Below are 16,812 nucleotides of genomic sequence, written 5' to 3'. Positions count from 1 at the left end.
TGCGTGTAGCTCGCACGGCTCGACAAAAGGCAACGCATTGATTGTGTGACAGATGGGCTTTTGTGTGAAACCTCCCGACTCACCACCGACATGACCTCCAGCGTCACACGTAGAGAGCGGTGCGTGCGGGTGGGAGTTGTCTGCCGAAACGCATTGTTGTGTTGGGGGATGATCAGTCCGTAGTGCTGCTGCTGCTGTTGCTGCTGCTGCTACTATTTGCCTCTGGTCGACTGTGGCTAGCGAGCGTATGAATGGCCCACAAAGACAATAACTGTGTCTTCTCCGCAGAATTCAATATCGAAACGCCACAGGCACCAAGCAGGCCTCTTCTCTCTTTTATTACCAGCTGAAAAGAGCCCCAGTATCGCCCGTTGGATGAGAGCGCAGTGCACGGAATTAGAGCCACTTAGCAGGCCGAGTCGCCATTGCTTTGTAAGGCTGCTGGCTAGCTACCGTCTTCTTCGGCTAGCAAAAGTGAATCCGAGGTATGCGCTTTACTTTTACTTCCCTTTCCGCATTGTTTGCTTTTAAAAGACACTCCACGCATCTGCACGTTATATATTTTATTTTCAGTGTGAATTGACGTTGTTTTAAAGTTGTTTTGTTTGACGCCGTTTGCTCGGCGAAGGGGGCGGTTAGCTGCTCTTGCTAGCCAGCTAGATGGCTAATGTTATTGTTAGCACCTTGGCTACTTTGATTGGGGGGGGTCCGGAGTGAAAAGGGCAATTGCCTCCTTGCGCCAAATGGGCAAGTGCTAACTCCGGCGCAGTCATATTTTAAATACCCCGTGTGGCCGCCTCCCACCGCGTTTAAATGCCTCGGCTCATTGATAAAACTGTAACGGACTACTACGTCTGGGTTCACAACATAGCTAGCCTCTGTGTTTGTAATCAGCTGGAACCTATTAAACTACCGTATAGTGCTCTCAGAGCAGTTGGCGTTGAGGTTTTGAGGTAGTTTGCTCCAGGGGACATTGCTTTGAATTGTCAGTGTGAAACAGGTTCAAAAATACGTAGTTTAAACAGGACATTTGGAACATCAATGTTGCACCAAAGTGCTTTACGGTGGAGAAATCACACTGGGGATTCACCAAACAACTAACTTTTGGGAATGTCTTTTACAGAGTTGTATAAAATGTCTTCCTCCGGACTTTTTGTACTCTTTGCAAGGTTTATACAGATTGTATTGCTGTCTTGCAATGCATAATATGTGTATTTTGTGCGTTTAAACCGTGCAGTATCAGTATTTTTCTACTTATGGACCGTTTTGCTGCTGTAGCACTGCAGATTTCCCCACTGTGGGAATAATAAAGGGTTGTCTTTAAACCAGAGGAGACTTTTTGTCAGTGTGTAACAGGTGATTATCTTAGCAATCGTTTGTCATGGATGTTATCAGTTGTAAAAATATCTAGTCAAGTCACAAGTCATAGTTATTTGCATACCACATTTAAAACGACAGCGTTGAACCGACGTGCTTTCCAGTAGAGAAGTAAGATTGGGAATTGTCAGGTGCCTTCAAAATGTTGTTGCTTTGCTCCCTTGCACTGCATTATAATAACAAAGCCTCTCATTTAGATGCAAATTTACCTCTGAATCTTAAACATTATGACTACAACCTTACTCAGTTACCTGACTGGATTAAATTGTAAGTTCAAGATCCCAAAGTATTATTAATTTTAGAGGTTAATCTGAGTAGCTAAAAAAATCTGGCCCTCCTAAACTATGCGTGGGAAACTTGATGAATCCAAAGATGCGCTAGAAGCAGGATCATTCTCGATGGTTTTAACATGAAGAGATCTCCAGCAGAACCAGGCTCAGGGACGTGGGGTGAGGGTAAAAGAGAAGATAGCGGAGATAAACAGTCAACAAACAAGTGAGCATAAACACTGGACCAACTGGTGTGACCTGTAGCTGCAGATAAGACCTGTGCAGCTCCAGAACCAGAAATACCTGAAGAGAGAGGACACAAGTGATTAACACGCATTACTCTTTGTTATCCTACTTGCAGGTTGCACGTTGTTTCGGTCCTATCTCATTCTATGTAGGAATTTTATTTGGATAAAATCAAGACTTCATCAGTTGCGTTTTTGTTTGGATGTTTTTTTGCAGTGAGAAGTTGGAGTCTGTGTTCAGTGATATCATAGAGGACTTTATCACTAAGTTATGATGGCCTTTGCTGAACTCTTTACTGAATGCATTATCCTTATCTCCCTTTGGTTTAGTCACTTGACCCCCATGAGCTACATGCACATCTCTAACTGTTTCTCCTCATTGTCTGTCTCCCCAGCAACACGGAGCATCAAGATGAAGAAGAAAGCTCGGCAGCACCGGGTTGCGGTGCCGCAGAGGCCGCCGTCTCCCATCAAGCCTTCCCCCAACAAGCAGATCTTGACGTACGCCCAGGCGCAGCGCATGGTGGAGTTCGATGTCGACGGCCGCATCCATCGACTCAGCATATATGACAAGCTGGACGTGATCTCAGATGACGACCCCATGGTCCAGGAGATGATGGAGTGCACCAGCAATAAGGAGAATGCTGAGAAGCCTCAGCAGCAGGTCCTCCTGAGGTCAGTCAGACTGAAAAACAACCAGGAGAAGAGAAATGCTGCCCTGGGCATCACTAGTCACGGAGAGGGAGGCGGACATCATGCAAGTGCAAATGTTGGCCCAAAACTTCCAGACCCTAAATTCCGCACTGTGGAATATAACCTTCCAGCAGTTCCAAAACGCCCAGCTGCCTTTTACAAATTCACAGAGAAGACCGAAGAAGAGCTGGATGAGGAGACAGAATACGACATGGACGAGGAAGATTACGCCTGGCTTGAGTTGGTCAATGAAAAACGACGAAGCGAAGGGGTCAGTCAGGTGTCTCACAACGTCTTTGAGTTCCTCATTGACCGCTTTGAGAAGGAGTTGTACCTGGAGAGTCTGGATCAAGGGAGTGAAAAGCAGGTTCCCATTGACGAGGATGCTGTCTGCTGCATCTGCATGGACGGAGAGTGTCACAACAGCAACGCAATCCTGTTTTGTGATATGTGCAACGTGGCTGTGCACCAAGAATGTTACGGCGTGCCCTACATCCCAGAGGGCCAGTGGCATTGCAGACACTGCCTCCAGTTACCCACCCAGCCCGCAGACTGCATTCTCTGTCCGAACAAGGGCGGAGCAGTGAAAAAGACAGACGATGACCGGTGGGGTCATGTAGTATGCGCCCTCTGGGTCCCAGAGGTCGGCTTCTCCAACACCACCTTCATCGAACCCATCGATGGCATCAGCCACATTCCTCCAGCCCGCTGGAAACTCACCTGCTACCTCTGCAAGGAGAAAGGTGTCGGGGCCTGCATCCAGTGCCACAAAGCCAACTGTTACACCGCCTTCCACGTCAGCTGTGCCCAAAAGGCTGGCCTCTTCATGAAGATGGAGCCAATCAAAGATGTGACGGAGACAGGAGAGCCCACTTTCTCTGTGAAAAAGACAGCCTACTGTGGAGCTCACACGCCTAACGGGTGTGTACGGAGGCCGCTCGCCATCTACGATGATGCAAAACCCAAAAATGGACTATGTAAGAAAGTGGACAAGGGGAGAGGACAGTCGAAAGGAAAACAGAAAAAGAAGAGTAAGAGCAAGAAGCCTGAGCCTGAAGTCGAAAGTGAAGCTGCAACCCATGTTATTGTGCCTACATTTCCTTCTCACAGGTACATTTACTGGTTGTATTGCGATATGATGCAATAAGAGGATAGTGCAGACATTTAAGAAATATCAGTGGAAAAACAAAAATAAACCAAAATATACATAAATATTAGATTGTTCAATGTGGAAATAACAATATTGTACACATCAGTGGTACTGCACCGGTTATTATATGTGTAGAAAAAAGTTTTTTGGATGACATATGCAGTTTAAGTTAAAGTTTAGGCAGGGATACTTTGTGAGGGAGGATTTTTCTGTCTTTGTAGAGAATTTATAGTCGTTGAAGAACTTTGCGGGGAAGAATTTGACTTCCTGACACCAGCAAATGTTTTCTATCTCCAGCGATAATCTATGGCTGTTAGGTTTGCTGTTTCCCATACCCTGCTTTCTAAAATCTACTTAAATGGTGAAGTTCTGTTCCATTTGTTCTACTTGTATTGCAATCTCTGTATGACTCATTCCTCCTAATACCCGTCTCGCTCGCTGGCTCCTCCAGGTTACAAACCATCCTGAACCAGGTGTCAGTGCAGAAGAAGAAAGCGTTTGTGGAGCTGGTCTTAAATTACTGGACACTGAAAAGGCAATCCAGGAACGGGCTGCCCCTCATCAGACGCCTTCAGACAGGCCTGCAGTCACAGAAGAATGCACAACCGGTTTGTTCATCTGTCAGTCACCCTCAGAAGGCTTTCAGTCTTCATTTTGCCTTTTTACTAAAGTTTCTAGTAGTTTTTAGACTTTTAATATATACTATATGTACTTGTACAGCCAGACATTTTTACACTTTTGCTAACCTTTTTGCATTTCAGTGTCTTGTTGACATTTTATTACAATGTTTGACAATGCTGCATGTAATTTAAATATTAGAAGAACTTCTTCTTGAGACACTAGCGCCTGTTGTGTATGGAGATCATTTTCTATCCTGTTCAGCTCTCTTATGCATGTATTTTTATTGAAATTGAACCCCCAGAGGCAGAATGAGGAGGAAAGCAGGGCATTAAAGGAACAGCTGAAGGAATGGCATCGGCTCCGACACGACCTGGAAAGAGCCCGACTGCTGCTGGAGCTGATACGCAAGAGGGAGAAGCTCAAAAGGGAAGAGGTAGGAACATTTTTACCACCAGCAATTCTGCAAAATGCATGAAAACCTGTGATTTGCTGACAGATTGCTTCTGCGCTGTCTCGTAGATTAAACTACAGGAGACCCTTCTAGAGATGCAGTTGACACCATTCAGTATTTTGCTCAGAGCCCTCTTGGACCAACTCCAGGCAAAAGACCAGGCCAGGATCTTCACTCAGCCTGTCGATGTCGATGAGGTGAGCTGCAGCATGCTCTCTCTCTGGTTTTGTTCTTGAAGTTGTCCACACAGAATCTTGTATTGCTTTTATTTTTGATGTTGCACATTCATTTGAACTATTGACCCTGGAAGGATATGAATCCAGTGACTACAATGTTTTATTTCTTGTGCTCAAATAGTTTGTTTTTGTAAGAGATGATGCATTTTTTGTGAGATAAACATGTGCAGAAAACACATCGTAAAAGGCTGCCTGATATGTGTTTAAGTGAATTTATTTATACACACCATGCATTCACATTCAGTATGCAAACACTGAGCCTATCAGATGGAGCCTTCGATGCATGGGTCACACCATTTGGCCAGCTAGTTGTCAGCTACCCTCAGATGAACTGGTGTCAGTGTTGTCGCAGCTGCAATGCTAGCTGCTTAGTGACTGAGTTGGAATCTTTTCTTAGAGTGTTTTTGTTGCATGTCGAAGAAAATATTTTAAAGAGAGCTTTTATGCATTCTAATGTCTTATTTACTGTGTTTGAAATAGTTCATTTCATGTCTGTATTCTGTGGGCGATGCTTGGAGTCTGCGCTAGCTGTGTGCCTTTTAAGTGTGCTGGCTTAGCTGCTATGTGGATGTACTTTATCTCAATCTGTGGTGCACAAAGATTGAAAACTGTAGCATTGTTTCTGGTTCTGCTTTGTTTGTGGTAACTTTAGCACAGTGCGTTGGCTAATGAGATGCACAAGTGAAATAGCAAATGGAGAACCACATAGTATGTGTGTTGTAGCGTTATGCCAGTCGCTTTTAGACACTGAGTTGGATTCTAAAATCACTGCAGACGTGATGTTTTGAAGATCTATTGACTCTGAGAGCATCGGTGATAACCGCAATGTCCATGGTTTGAAAGAACTGTAAAAACAAATGCATAGATTTTGATCTGACTAGTCTTACTGGTTCGTATTTTCCTCTTGCAGTTTGCCAACATGCAGCAACATAATCGGTCTTTTGCAGCCGTTTTCTGCCAGATCGCCAGATTACCGTATCAGAAATGGAGAAACGGCATGAGTCACAGTGCTCCTTTCCATATAAATCATACAAACATTCATTTAATTTTGATTCTAAAGAAGATTGTTTGCAGGTATCCAGGGACAACATAAATCGTTGAACTTGTTAAACCTAAAACCTTGATGTTGCAGGGTTTCCTTTCGCATGAGTCACCACACTTCTGTTTAAAGGTGCAACCCAACACACCGCAAACGGCGCAGCTGCCTGCTCCAGTCACATGTTGTGACCATGGAGACTGTGGTTGTAAATCACAGTCCCTCCCCCTTGTGTAGACAGCGTTGAGCAATATAATGCGACTTCCTGGTAGGTGGAATGTGTAACCTTAGATAAAGGTCAGGTTGGAGACGGTGTGGATGTGTCAACAGGCCCGGCTAGCTCAGTCGGTAGAGCATGAGACTCTTAATCTCAGGGTCGTGGGTTCGAGCCCCACGTTGGGCGCTACGTTTTGACTCTGGAGCCTCCTAAACTACTCGTAAATACACTTGAGAGTTTAAGTGTCAACAGCCCAGAATAGTATTATTGTATTTTATAGGTTGAGTTTAAATGCAATATTCAATCATTTTTGCTTCACAGTGGTTTCAGTAATTTGAAAATAATTCCTTATATCTGATTCTTCCTGTAGGTGCCCGACTACCTCGACCACATCAAGCACCCGATGGACTTCTCCACCATGCGACAGCGCATTGATGCCCAAACCTACAACAACTTTGAGCAGTTTGAGAGCGACTTCAACCTCATTATTGATAACTGTATGAAATATAACTCAAAGGACACTTATTTCTACCGGGCTGCTGTCCGACTCCGAGACCAGGGCGGAGCTTTGCTCAGAAAGGCCCGACGCGATGTGGAGAAAATCGGCTTCGACGCAGAAAGCGGCATGCACCTGACCGAGGCTCCTGAAATCAAAGCAGCAACAACGTTTTCTTGGGAGGACGGTAAGCGAAGGAGCTAAAAGACATGTCTCTGATGATTGAAAGACATTAAATGTGTTAATTCCTTCACTGTTTTCCCTCCTCAGTGGACCGTTTGTTAGTACCGGCCAATCGGGGGCATCTATCCCTGGACAAGCAGCTGCAGCAGCTACTGGAGAAGTTTGATCTAACATGTGCCATGAAGTCCAGCCCGTCTCGCAGCAAGCGCATGAAGCTGCTCAAAAAGACCATCAACGATGTGCGCAGTGAAATGAGCCTGAAGAGAGTCCTGCCCTCCCACCATCACTGTCTTTCCTCCACATCTCCATCAACGTCAGCGTCGTCTTCGTCAGTTGCCTCCCTCCCGGAGCTGGGAAAACCCAAGGAAGAGAGACTGAAGCCCAATGGGCAATTCCCAGACGATGAGGGTATGTATGGCTGAATGCACACAGGCTCTGGGATTGTTAAGAGAATCATGTGCCCTGAATATCCTAAAGCACTGGTCAGAGGTCAGATCTAAGCTTAATCCAACCCCACAGAGAATAAAAGTCACATGACGCCCCCTCCTCCTACAGCGTCTGAAACATGGAATTTGAGTCGATACTATTGTTGAATGATCTCCAACAGTGAAAAAATAAGTCTCATTATCAGGCTACTGTAACATGTGATCATTATGAAATCAGCATCTGTCTGATGTTTTTGGAAATGAGCTCTTGATATTTGAATATTAACTTTAATTTCCCAAAATTACACACGAAAGAGTCTCTCAAAACATCTGGAGCATGTTATTATTGGATATCCTGTACTTATTGGATTGTGGTGGTCATTTCTAACAAGATGTTTCAACAATATTTAGCACATGTTAGAATATTTATCGCACCAATAGTGTAATCTTGACTAATACTTAAGAGTTCCAACAAACAGTTAAATTCAGGGGAAGCATTTGTAGGTTTATTGTCCAATTCACTGGACTGGAACAGTGTTGAATGTCAGTGTAGACTCATTCCATCTCAATTCATCACAATACTGGAACAATTTCTGCTCAACCATCTCAGATTAGACAGAATTCTTTATAGCATAAAATAAAATATATATATATTAAGATACGTGTGAAGTTTTAGCTTCATATATCAAATACTTTTAGAGATACATTTAAAATGAAATAAAAAAAGTCAGTCTGCCAACTTTCAGCCCATTTGTTCGCGCTTGAAATATTATTTATCATTTGAGCAACGATATCTCAGGAACTATTAAAGATAAAAACATGAATTGTTCACCGTTATTTCTCATCATATCGTTGATTCTGGATCTTCAATATTGGGCGAGTAGATCACACTGTCTCTGATTATATAAAATAAACTGTGACAAGTCCCACTTTGAGCACACATTATGAAAAAGATTGACAATGCAAAAGTCAACTAGTGATTGTTTCTTAACCATTTGTAGCTTCACGTCACAATTATACAAAACAGGACATTTAGAATACTTTTAATTGTGAAATACTTCGTCAAAAATGTTTAAACAAAAAAAGTTTTTGTTGAAATTTGTAGCTGTACCATAGAAACAAAATGTTGGTAGAAAACCTAATCCAGGTAAAGCTGATTCCTCAATATTTAAAATAAGTTTTAGGGTTATCTTAAATACTTCTGAGAAACTGTCTTTCAAACACATCCTGTTTTCAATTTGTGAAAAAATATGATGAAAGTTGGTCGAGGGGCAATTTAATTAAAAATAAAAAAACCTCAACGAGAATAGAAGCACAGATATATCAATCTGAAATGTTAGAGATACCACTTTATATATTCATAGTTTATTTAGTTAGCAGAAGGCCCCTGATGATTTAGGATGAAACAGGAACAGCAGTTCTAGTTCTCTTGCTTTCGGTTTCATTTTTATTCCAGAAAAGCTTTCAAGGTGAACAAAAACAAAGTGGAAGCGTCAATAAACAAATCTCACTGGCGTCGAGCCACATGCTGGAAAGAATGGCTTAACCGAAAAACTTACTGGTATAAGAAACCTTTTTGTGGAGTCTTCTTTCCAAATCACTGGAGCAGATCGTAACAACTCGAGGTTCACATGGAAGTGACGGTTGCGCCGAAAGCATTCTCCATCTGAAACTGATCCCTGAATGCTTCCAAGGAACCGCCATTACTCACATCTACAAAAAAAATAACCTGCTACGAACACTGCAAACTTCAGCAAACATGGTCATAACGCAGCGTGAGCGTAGCATCACACTGTGTCGCTGCAGCGGCTTCCTCCGGCTTCCTCCGGCTTAAACTCACTCGGCACACTTTGCTGAGTCAGATGAAGTCGGGTGAAGATGGCATTATAACGAGCCGGTGGGGGGGCGGAGGAAGGAAGGCAAAAGTCATTTTGCTTTCATTGTTTATTCATAAAAGTGCCTCGGTGCATGCTAAATAGTGCTTTGTTTTGCTTATATGATAAACACAAAAGTCATACGATAATGTGCAGCGTCAGCATTCGTGGGCATCGCTTCACTTTATTGTTAGCAACGTCTGTAGGTTGTGTTTTTTCAATACAACCAATACAACCTGTAGCCATTACTAACAATAATGAGCAGCATTAGTGAAGTTTTGTCACAGGGCTGTTGGTCATATCCGAGTCACTAAATTTCTTAGTATCATAATACTTTTTTCTACTCAATCTAGTTCCTGCAGGTGTTGTATTTTTGGCAGATTTTAAAATAAGACATCGAAACTAAATACATTTTGATGAAATATCCAGCTTAGATTCCTGACAAAACCCAAAATAACACAGCATATGGTCAAGTACTGTCAACTGTTTAGAGTTTTTCCAAGTAGATTATATTTTGTTTTGCTAGAACTGTAAGGACCTGCAAATACAGGTAATAATGAAACATTTATGTCACTAATAAACCTAAAAGAACAAAAAAAAAAGAGCAAAAATTGGTGCAAAATGATCAAAAACTACCACGAATATGTTCAACTTATTCATCAGATTTTAATGTTACATGTTGGCTCCATCTTGTAAATGACACCTATGAACAGTTTGTGCTTTTTATTGCCTTTCTCACAGCTGATAAATCTCTTCCTCCTAAACTGGAGCCCTCAGACGCCATCCCTCCCCTCATCCATTCAGACACAGACCCCGAGCCCCCCACCCTCAAACCCATCGACGCCGCCCCAGACTGCGAGGACAAGGCTCACGGCAAGCGAATCAAGTTGGACGTGGAGATACCGGACCTGCTTTCCTCCGCCACTCGCCTTAACGGTCACTCCCACGACAGCCTGCAGAGCGCTCTGCTGGACGGAGACGTGAGCGTTGTGGCCACGTCGACCCTCGCCGAGCCCACGGGAACGGTCAACCGCCGGACCGCGGTCCTCTTCCGCAAGTCGAAGGCCTCCAGCCCGCACAAGGCCTCCAAGAGCGGAGATGAAGGATCTGACGGAGCGGACAGAAAGGAGGGCGAGGAGGACGAGGAGGGCGAGGAGGAAGATGAAGATGGCACGCAGCTGGGATCCAAATCGTTCTTGTCAGTGGTCATTCCCCGGCTGGAGACGCTACTTCACAGCAAGAAGAGGAAGCACAGTGGCAGCAGAGACAAGGAGGAGGACGGAGGAGAAAGAGAGCATGAAGAAGAGGGAGAGTCTCCTGTTAAAAGACTTGACACTGGTAAGAAGATAGAGGAGAACAAATACAACAAGAAGAAGTAAATATTTCCCTTTTAAACCCATGACTGTGGGTGTTAAAATGACACCACCTGTCTAAACCAGAAACGGTAACAAAATCAAAATAAACGAGAGAAAGATTTGCTGCATGTTTAACTTTCCAGCGGCCCTTGAACTCATGATATAAGACATTAGGGTTTGTCAAATCTAAATTAATGTATTTTACATGCTTTAAAAAAACAATTACCACAAATAATATGTCTGCAGTAACCAGATTCTTTTGATTTATGGTATTATAACCGTGAGATTTTTGACTTCTTTCTACTTCTAGCCATGGTTGTGCTGTTTAGTCAAAAATGAGCCCACAGTGAGTAAAAATGTGAACAGCAAGAAACTGCTTGAGGTTCAGAGGGTTAAAATAAGCCACATGGTGCTGACTGACTTATTTATGTCGAGTCATTAAGTGGTGTAAGTGCTGCAGGGTTTTCATAATCTTCTCCTTGGGTTTTTGTTCTCATACGCAATAATTTTTTTGCCGTTTTTTCAAAGCTGTGATTAAATTACTGCAGTAGTGTTTAGTTCTACTGCCAGAGCCTGAACCTGGCGGTGCAAAGATCGCAGTCAGCTGTTACACTGCTTACAAGTCATCACAGTCAAATTCCAAAAAGTCCAGCATTAAGGAACAACAGACGCTTTGTTTTGCATCTGTTTGCTTTAATTAAATTGGAGATTGGCTGAACAAGCTGATGCTTCATCATCATCATCAGCGGACTCAGATTGAGAGTGTGCCTCTTGGATCTGAGTGTTACGCTTTTGTAATTGACTGTGAATGTCTGTTGTGGCTTCTTCCAGGCCTGTCCAGTGGTTTTCTGGAGGTGGAGGAGGAGAAAGAGCTCGAACAAACCAGTAGAACCAGTCGACCTGTGGAGCCACGAAGACGCTGTGCCTCCGAGTCCTCCATCTCCTCATGTAGCAGTCTGCCAGGGAGCACCAGGTACGCCACCACAAAAACTCATATTTATATTTATTACTTTTTGTTGGTATTTTATCACTAAGAATGTGTAAAAATGAAGCAGCAGTTTATTTATCTCACAGAACCTAAATCAAGCTGCTCCGTTTTGCTGCCTCAAGACAAGATATCACTTGTTCTATCTGTCGCGGCACCAGATATGTAGATTGCTAAGTTGACTTTGTGGTGTGTGTGTGTGCCTTCTGTTTTGCTTTTAGCACCATTCTCAGTCTTCCAAAATGTGGTAAGGGGAAACCTGCCTTGGTCCGGAGAAACACTGTGGATGATAAGAGCGAATTAATCGCCTGCATCGAAACCGGGAATTTTGCAAAAGCTGCACGAATCGCTGCCGGTAACTTGGCAACTTTATCAGAATAACGCACATGCATGTTTTGGTGGGGGGTTAACGTTTCTGACAGAGATACTGACGAGTCAATCACTAGAAATGTTGTGCTTTTGTACTTGATTTTTGAGGTAAATACTAGTTTTGATAGTAAAACAGTCGTAACATTTTGGAATTAGTCCTCAAAATTTAAGTTGTGAGAAAAGTGAGAAGCTAAAGAAGAAATATAAAATGACAACACATCGAGGCCCGTCCACACGAACACAGGTATTTTTTTAAAGCTTTTTCTTTGCATTCTGGTCTTTTGTCAACGCACAGAGTTCTAGGTTGCTGAAAACAGCCTTTTGGGAAACTCCTCTAGGATGAAGGTGTTCACAAACAGACAAACAAGTGCAGTGTTGACATATAAAGAGGGAAAATTGAATTTTGATGTGGAAGAATCACATCATGCACGGTTATCTTTCTTTGTTTACATGATGCATTTTGTGCAAAAGCAGACATGGCCAAACTAGTGCTCATGCTAACCCCGCTAACAGGACTTTTTGACATGTTTACACACATAACTGAGGAACAGACACATCAGAATCAGTCACATATATGATCTTCCATCAGCCCAAGCCAGTGTCTACGCTCATGGAGTCAAACAGTTTGAGGTGCATTCCTGATAAATGTGCAAGGACTTAGGGCTGTCCTATTGCCAAGGTGTCACATGGAGCTCTCTTGCAGATATTTTGTACACTTTCCATAAGTCTGCATTTATGCAAACTTTGCTACAGCGAATTGCTCCCAGTTTATATCTTTGTGACGTTAAATCCGGGATAACCTGAGGAAGCGATTTTTTAAAAACTATTTATTTATTTTTACATATTCGTAGCCAGAAGTGTGTGTAGTTGTTTGTCCCATGAAGCTTTGTTTTTAGCGCATTTACTGTGAAGAATGTAAAAAATGTAAGTCCTAAATCAACAATAGTATTAAATGTGTTTTGGCGTTGTTGTGATTCTTATAAAGTTTTTCTTTTGTTTGTTTTTTCCTTTTCAATCACTTCCCATGCAGTGTCAGCTGTGAGGGTTTGGAGTTGAAGGTTTAGAGTTTACGTCTGGACTGGGCCAATGTTTATGGCCTACTGGAACCAGAAACAGTTGTTTGTTCAGGGTTCTGATTGGCCAACGTGGCGTAAAGGTTGGATCACCACCTGTTGCTTTTGTGTGCTCCTGACGGCCTTTTAATTTGTGTTTTCGTGGAGACAGACTTCTTTTTTTTGTTTGAGAACACAGAAGGGAAAGTTATATAAAAAAAAAAAATACCTGTGTACGTGTGGACGAGGCCTCAGAATAGCAAACCTCACCTGATTGGTTGTTAGTAAATAGCATCAAATATAGACTAAAAACATACAATAAGGCTTCTTAACTGCATTTTCTTCACTTTGTTTTTCATATCAGCCAGAATTTATACCAGTGATAATAGGATTTCATTAACAATTTATTGTAACCTGTTTTATTCAGTATGACCAGTGAGTAATAAAGTAAGTAGCTGTGTATATTCCCAGATGTCTGCAGGTCCTGCACGTTTTAAAACGTCACAAATTATATGTCAGCTATGAAGGGCGTGTGGTCCTTCTGACCGTTAAATGATGGTTTAACTTGATTTCACTTGCAGACACCTGGTATTCATACATACATAAAATGCAGGGTTGGAAATTAACAAGAGCCACCAGCCAAGTTCTTGTGAGTTCTGGCAGTGACCGGTGAGCCTTTGTGCTCCGCCTGCCACCATGGCTTGTAACCAGTCAGCATCTGGAGACTCTTCCCTCATCCGAACTTCATATTTGGCGAATAAAAATGCCAACAGTGGCAGGCAAATTTCAATATCCGTCATTCACCATCGTTCTTAAAGTTAATTTCCCACCCTGATCTGCTGCGTGCTCCTGCACTGACAGCATGGCTTTTGAAATGTGTTTCTGTGTGTGTCTCTACCCACACATAACATGTTTGGTGTTGTTCCCGCTTCCATAGAGGTTGGCAACAGCAATATTTGGATGCCCGCTAGTGCTGCAACAGTTGCATTGGAACCCCTAAAGCTAGTTTGGGCCAAATGTAGTGGATACCCTTCCTACCCTGCCTTGGTGAGTGTTTGCGGGAGAGAAAAGCATGACAATCGCTGACTAAAGTCTATTCACTTTTGTTGCCACCTTTTTGAGTTTGGGACACACTGAAACCTGATTATGACACTTTTGTCCTACAGGATGAAGCAAATGTTCAGTTTTTTTTCCTCTAGGTGGCAGCATTTCACTGTAAACCTGTGATCTTTGCATGATTTGACAAATGAGGGAAAGAACCTCATTGCCACAAGCTGGTGGTTTGCATGCATGTGTCGAGACAGTATAGATGTGTTTGCTGTATGCTTCACTGAGCCCATGTGTGAACGTGCGATAATCATGTGAGCGTGCGAGTAACTCCCGTCCCCGCCTTCCCTGCTGCCTGCAGATCATCGACCCCCACATGCCTCGCGTAGGCTGCCAGCACAACGGGGTCTCCATCCCCATGCCCCCCATGGACGTGCTCCGCATTGGAGAACAGATGCAGTACAAAGCCGAAGAGAAACTCTACCTCGTCCTTTTCTTCGACAACAAACGCAGCTGGTGAGTGCCGCTATCTGCGGGAGTGATTTAAGCTGACACAGGCTTCTACAAGGGTAAACCTGTCAACCTGTCCGTCAGCTGATCATTATTCTCTTGTGGCTGCGGGACATCAATTGTCAGGAGACAACAAATGGCTTCTGCCTCAAGGAGCGTTTGAAAGTTTCAGCTGGACTCCATCACAGAGACCACGTTTTGTAGTCTGAGGGAGTGGAGACGGGACGTAGCCTTTGTGTCACTCGGGAAGCTTTTCTGAAAGCGGACAAAATGTTGACAAGTCAGTCCTCAATCAGCATATGAATAAATAATGTGTAGTTAAATAATTCAAATCAAAAAAGAACTACTGTTACAAAGCTTCGTACTTCTCACAGTTTTATGGGGACAACTTGTGTTGTCTCTGTGATCTTTGGCTTGTGTGCTCAGACGCCGTCTCCAAACGATGAATCAGTTAATTAAGTCGTCAACTGACAGGAATTCATCAACAGTTCTCGTGTAATTTAAAGCTCTTCATAGAGGAGAAAAGTCAAACATTTGCTGACAACTTCTCAAACACTCCGATTTGCTGCTTCTCTCAGTTTAATATTATTGTAAATTGAATATACTTCAGGTTAATTCTAAACGAAACAAGTGCTTTTATGACTTTACCTGGAGCCCTGAGAACTTGTGGTAATTGCTTTTCTTATTTTTCCTGACATTTTACAGACTAAAGGATCAATTTTATTATCTATGAAAACGGGTTAATTGGTAATTACACTTCTAATACATTTTTGTAGCTAAATGCTTCATATAACAGAAAACGAAGTGAGTTAAGCTGAAAGCTGCAGCGGTTTGTAGCAGCTACTTTCCACTGACTAAAGTGGAGTTTAAACTTTAGTTCGAATAAATAACATTTTCAGATCCGATCATGGCGATAAATCTCGATTCTCCTGTGAATTAAGATGATGTTTTCCAGGAGAGAATCATGGGAGAACATTCAACCCCTAGCTGCTATTCCAATGATGTAACACAAGTGTCGTTTTGCCCCCTCCAGGCAGTGGCTTCCTAGATCCAAGATGGTTCCCCTGGGGATAGATAAGACCATAGACAAGATCAAAATGATGGAAGGACGAACATCCAGCATCCGCAAGGCTGTCCAGATCGCCTTCAGCCGCGCCATGAACCACCTGAGCATCGTGCAGGACGAGCCAGTCAGCGACCTCAGCGACGTGGACTGACAATGACACACAAGCAGACACAATTTCGTACCTCTCCTGTACCAAATATCTTCCCGCCACCTTACACCCACCTTTCCCCCCTCCCCCCCCCGCCGACTCCCTCTGCAGGAGACTGAAATGTTTACTGGGCGCCTGCTGCACCAGGTGCTGCCTCTTCCTCATCCATTCCTGCTCCTCGTACACACACACTCCCACAATGTGCCGAAGGGATGCGGCTGCTGCTGAAATGAATGTGTCTATCTGTCCTCTCCACCTCCAGGCTTGTAAACTGTGCTGAGACCCCTCACTCCAAACCACCACGACTGTGATCTTAATTTATCATTTCAAGGCAAAAGCGTTGCTGATTGATTTCGTACATTTTGGCAGCCTTACCAAATCTGTCTGCGGTGTCAGGGGCAACCGTATGTTTTTTGTTTTTGGCTTGCAAAGTTTTTTAACCTTAAATCCGTTATTTTGGCAGGTAGCCAATCATCATTTCTGTCAGAAGTTGTTGGAAAAAAGTAGCCGGTAGAGCTGCTCAGATGACATATAAGGCTTTTCAGCTGCATCAAATCTGTAGCCAAAGCCTGCGTTTGTTCTGTCAAGGTCACGTCTACATACTCGCGTCAGCTCCTCGTGCAAATACCTTTCCTTTGTATTTCAACTGTAAATAACCTGTACAGTTGCCTGACACTAACTTATTTTGTAGTTTTGACATAAATGGGTACTGTACAGGTGTTTTCTTAGTATTTATACTTGATGCATTTCTCGGCACTAAGGTGTGAGTGCTGTTTAGCCAGTGCTGTATGATCAAGAAGAATTGAAAAAAATAAAATAAAATAAAAAAAAGAGCCTTAGTATTAAGGAGATTAGGGCTAAAATATCATGTTTCAGAGAAGTATGAAAGTATTCCCTTTTTCTTTTCTTTTTTTTGTTTTAAGTTATTGAAGTTTATATTGTAAGCTTCCATTTGGCATTAATCCTTTTTGTATTCAAATAGTTTTAGTATATTTTTGTTCATATAT

At 42.9% G+C, this 16,812-nt stretch overlaps 1 protein-coding gene and 1 non-coding gene across 4 annotated transcripts; both read left to right on the top strand.

The window, feature by feature from the left end:
- Positions 1-11: 11 nt before the first annotated feature.
- brd1a (bromodomain containing 1a) lies at positions 12-16,806 on the top strand. 3 transcript variants are annotated; one of them, XM_008281832.1, is made up of 13 exons: positions 12-485; positions 2,287-3,694; positions 4,186-4,342; positions 4,657-4,788; positions 4,875-5,003; positions 6,666-6,978; positions 7,062-7,382; positions 10,015-10,611; positions 11,460-11,601; positions 11,835-11,968; positions 13,972-14,081; positions 14,443-14,597; positions 15,625-16,806. In XM_008281832.1, the coding sequence occupies exons 2-13, from the start codon at positions 2,304-2,306 to the stop codon at positions 15,806-15,808; spliced, it is 3,765 nt and encodes a 1,254-aa protein (XP_008280054.1). In that variant the 5' UTR covers positions 12-485; positions 2,287-2,303; the 3' UTR covers positions 15,809-16,806. The 3 variants fall into 3 exon arrangements, with proteins under 3 accessions (XP_008280054.1, XP_008280053.1, XP_008280055.1); XM_008281831.1 differs by having other exon boundaries at positions 4,186-4,354; XM_008281833.1 differs by lacking the exon at positions 13,972-14,081 and having other exon boundaries at positions 15,625-15,719.
- On the top strand, positions 6,409-6,481 carry trnak-cuu (transfer RNA lysine (anticodon CUU)). Its single transcript has one exon. It is a non-coding gene; the product is annotated as a tRNA-Lys (tRNA).
- Positions 16,807-16,812: the final 6 nt, after the last annotated feature.

Source organism: Stegastes partitus, unplaced genomic scaffold, assembly GCF_000690725.1.
Source record: "Stegastes partitus isolate 25-593 unplaced genomic scaffold, Stegastes_partitus-1.0.2 Scaffold247, whole genome shotgun sequence".
Lineage (NCBI taxonomy): Eukaryota > Metazoa > Chordata > Actinopteri > Pomacentridae > Stegastes > Stegastes partitus.
This window is presented reverse-complemented; position numbering and strand designations above follow the sequence as displayed.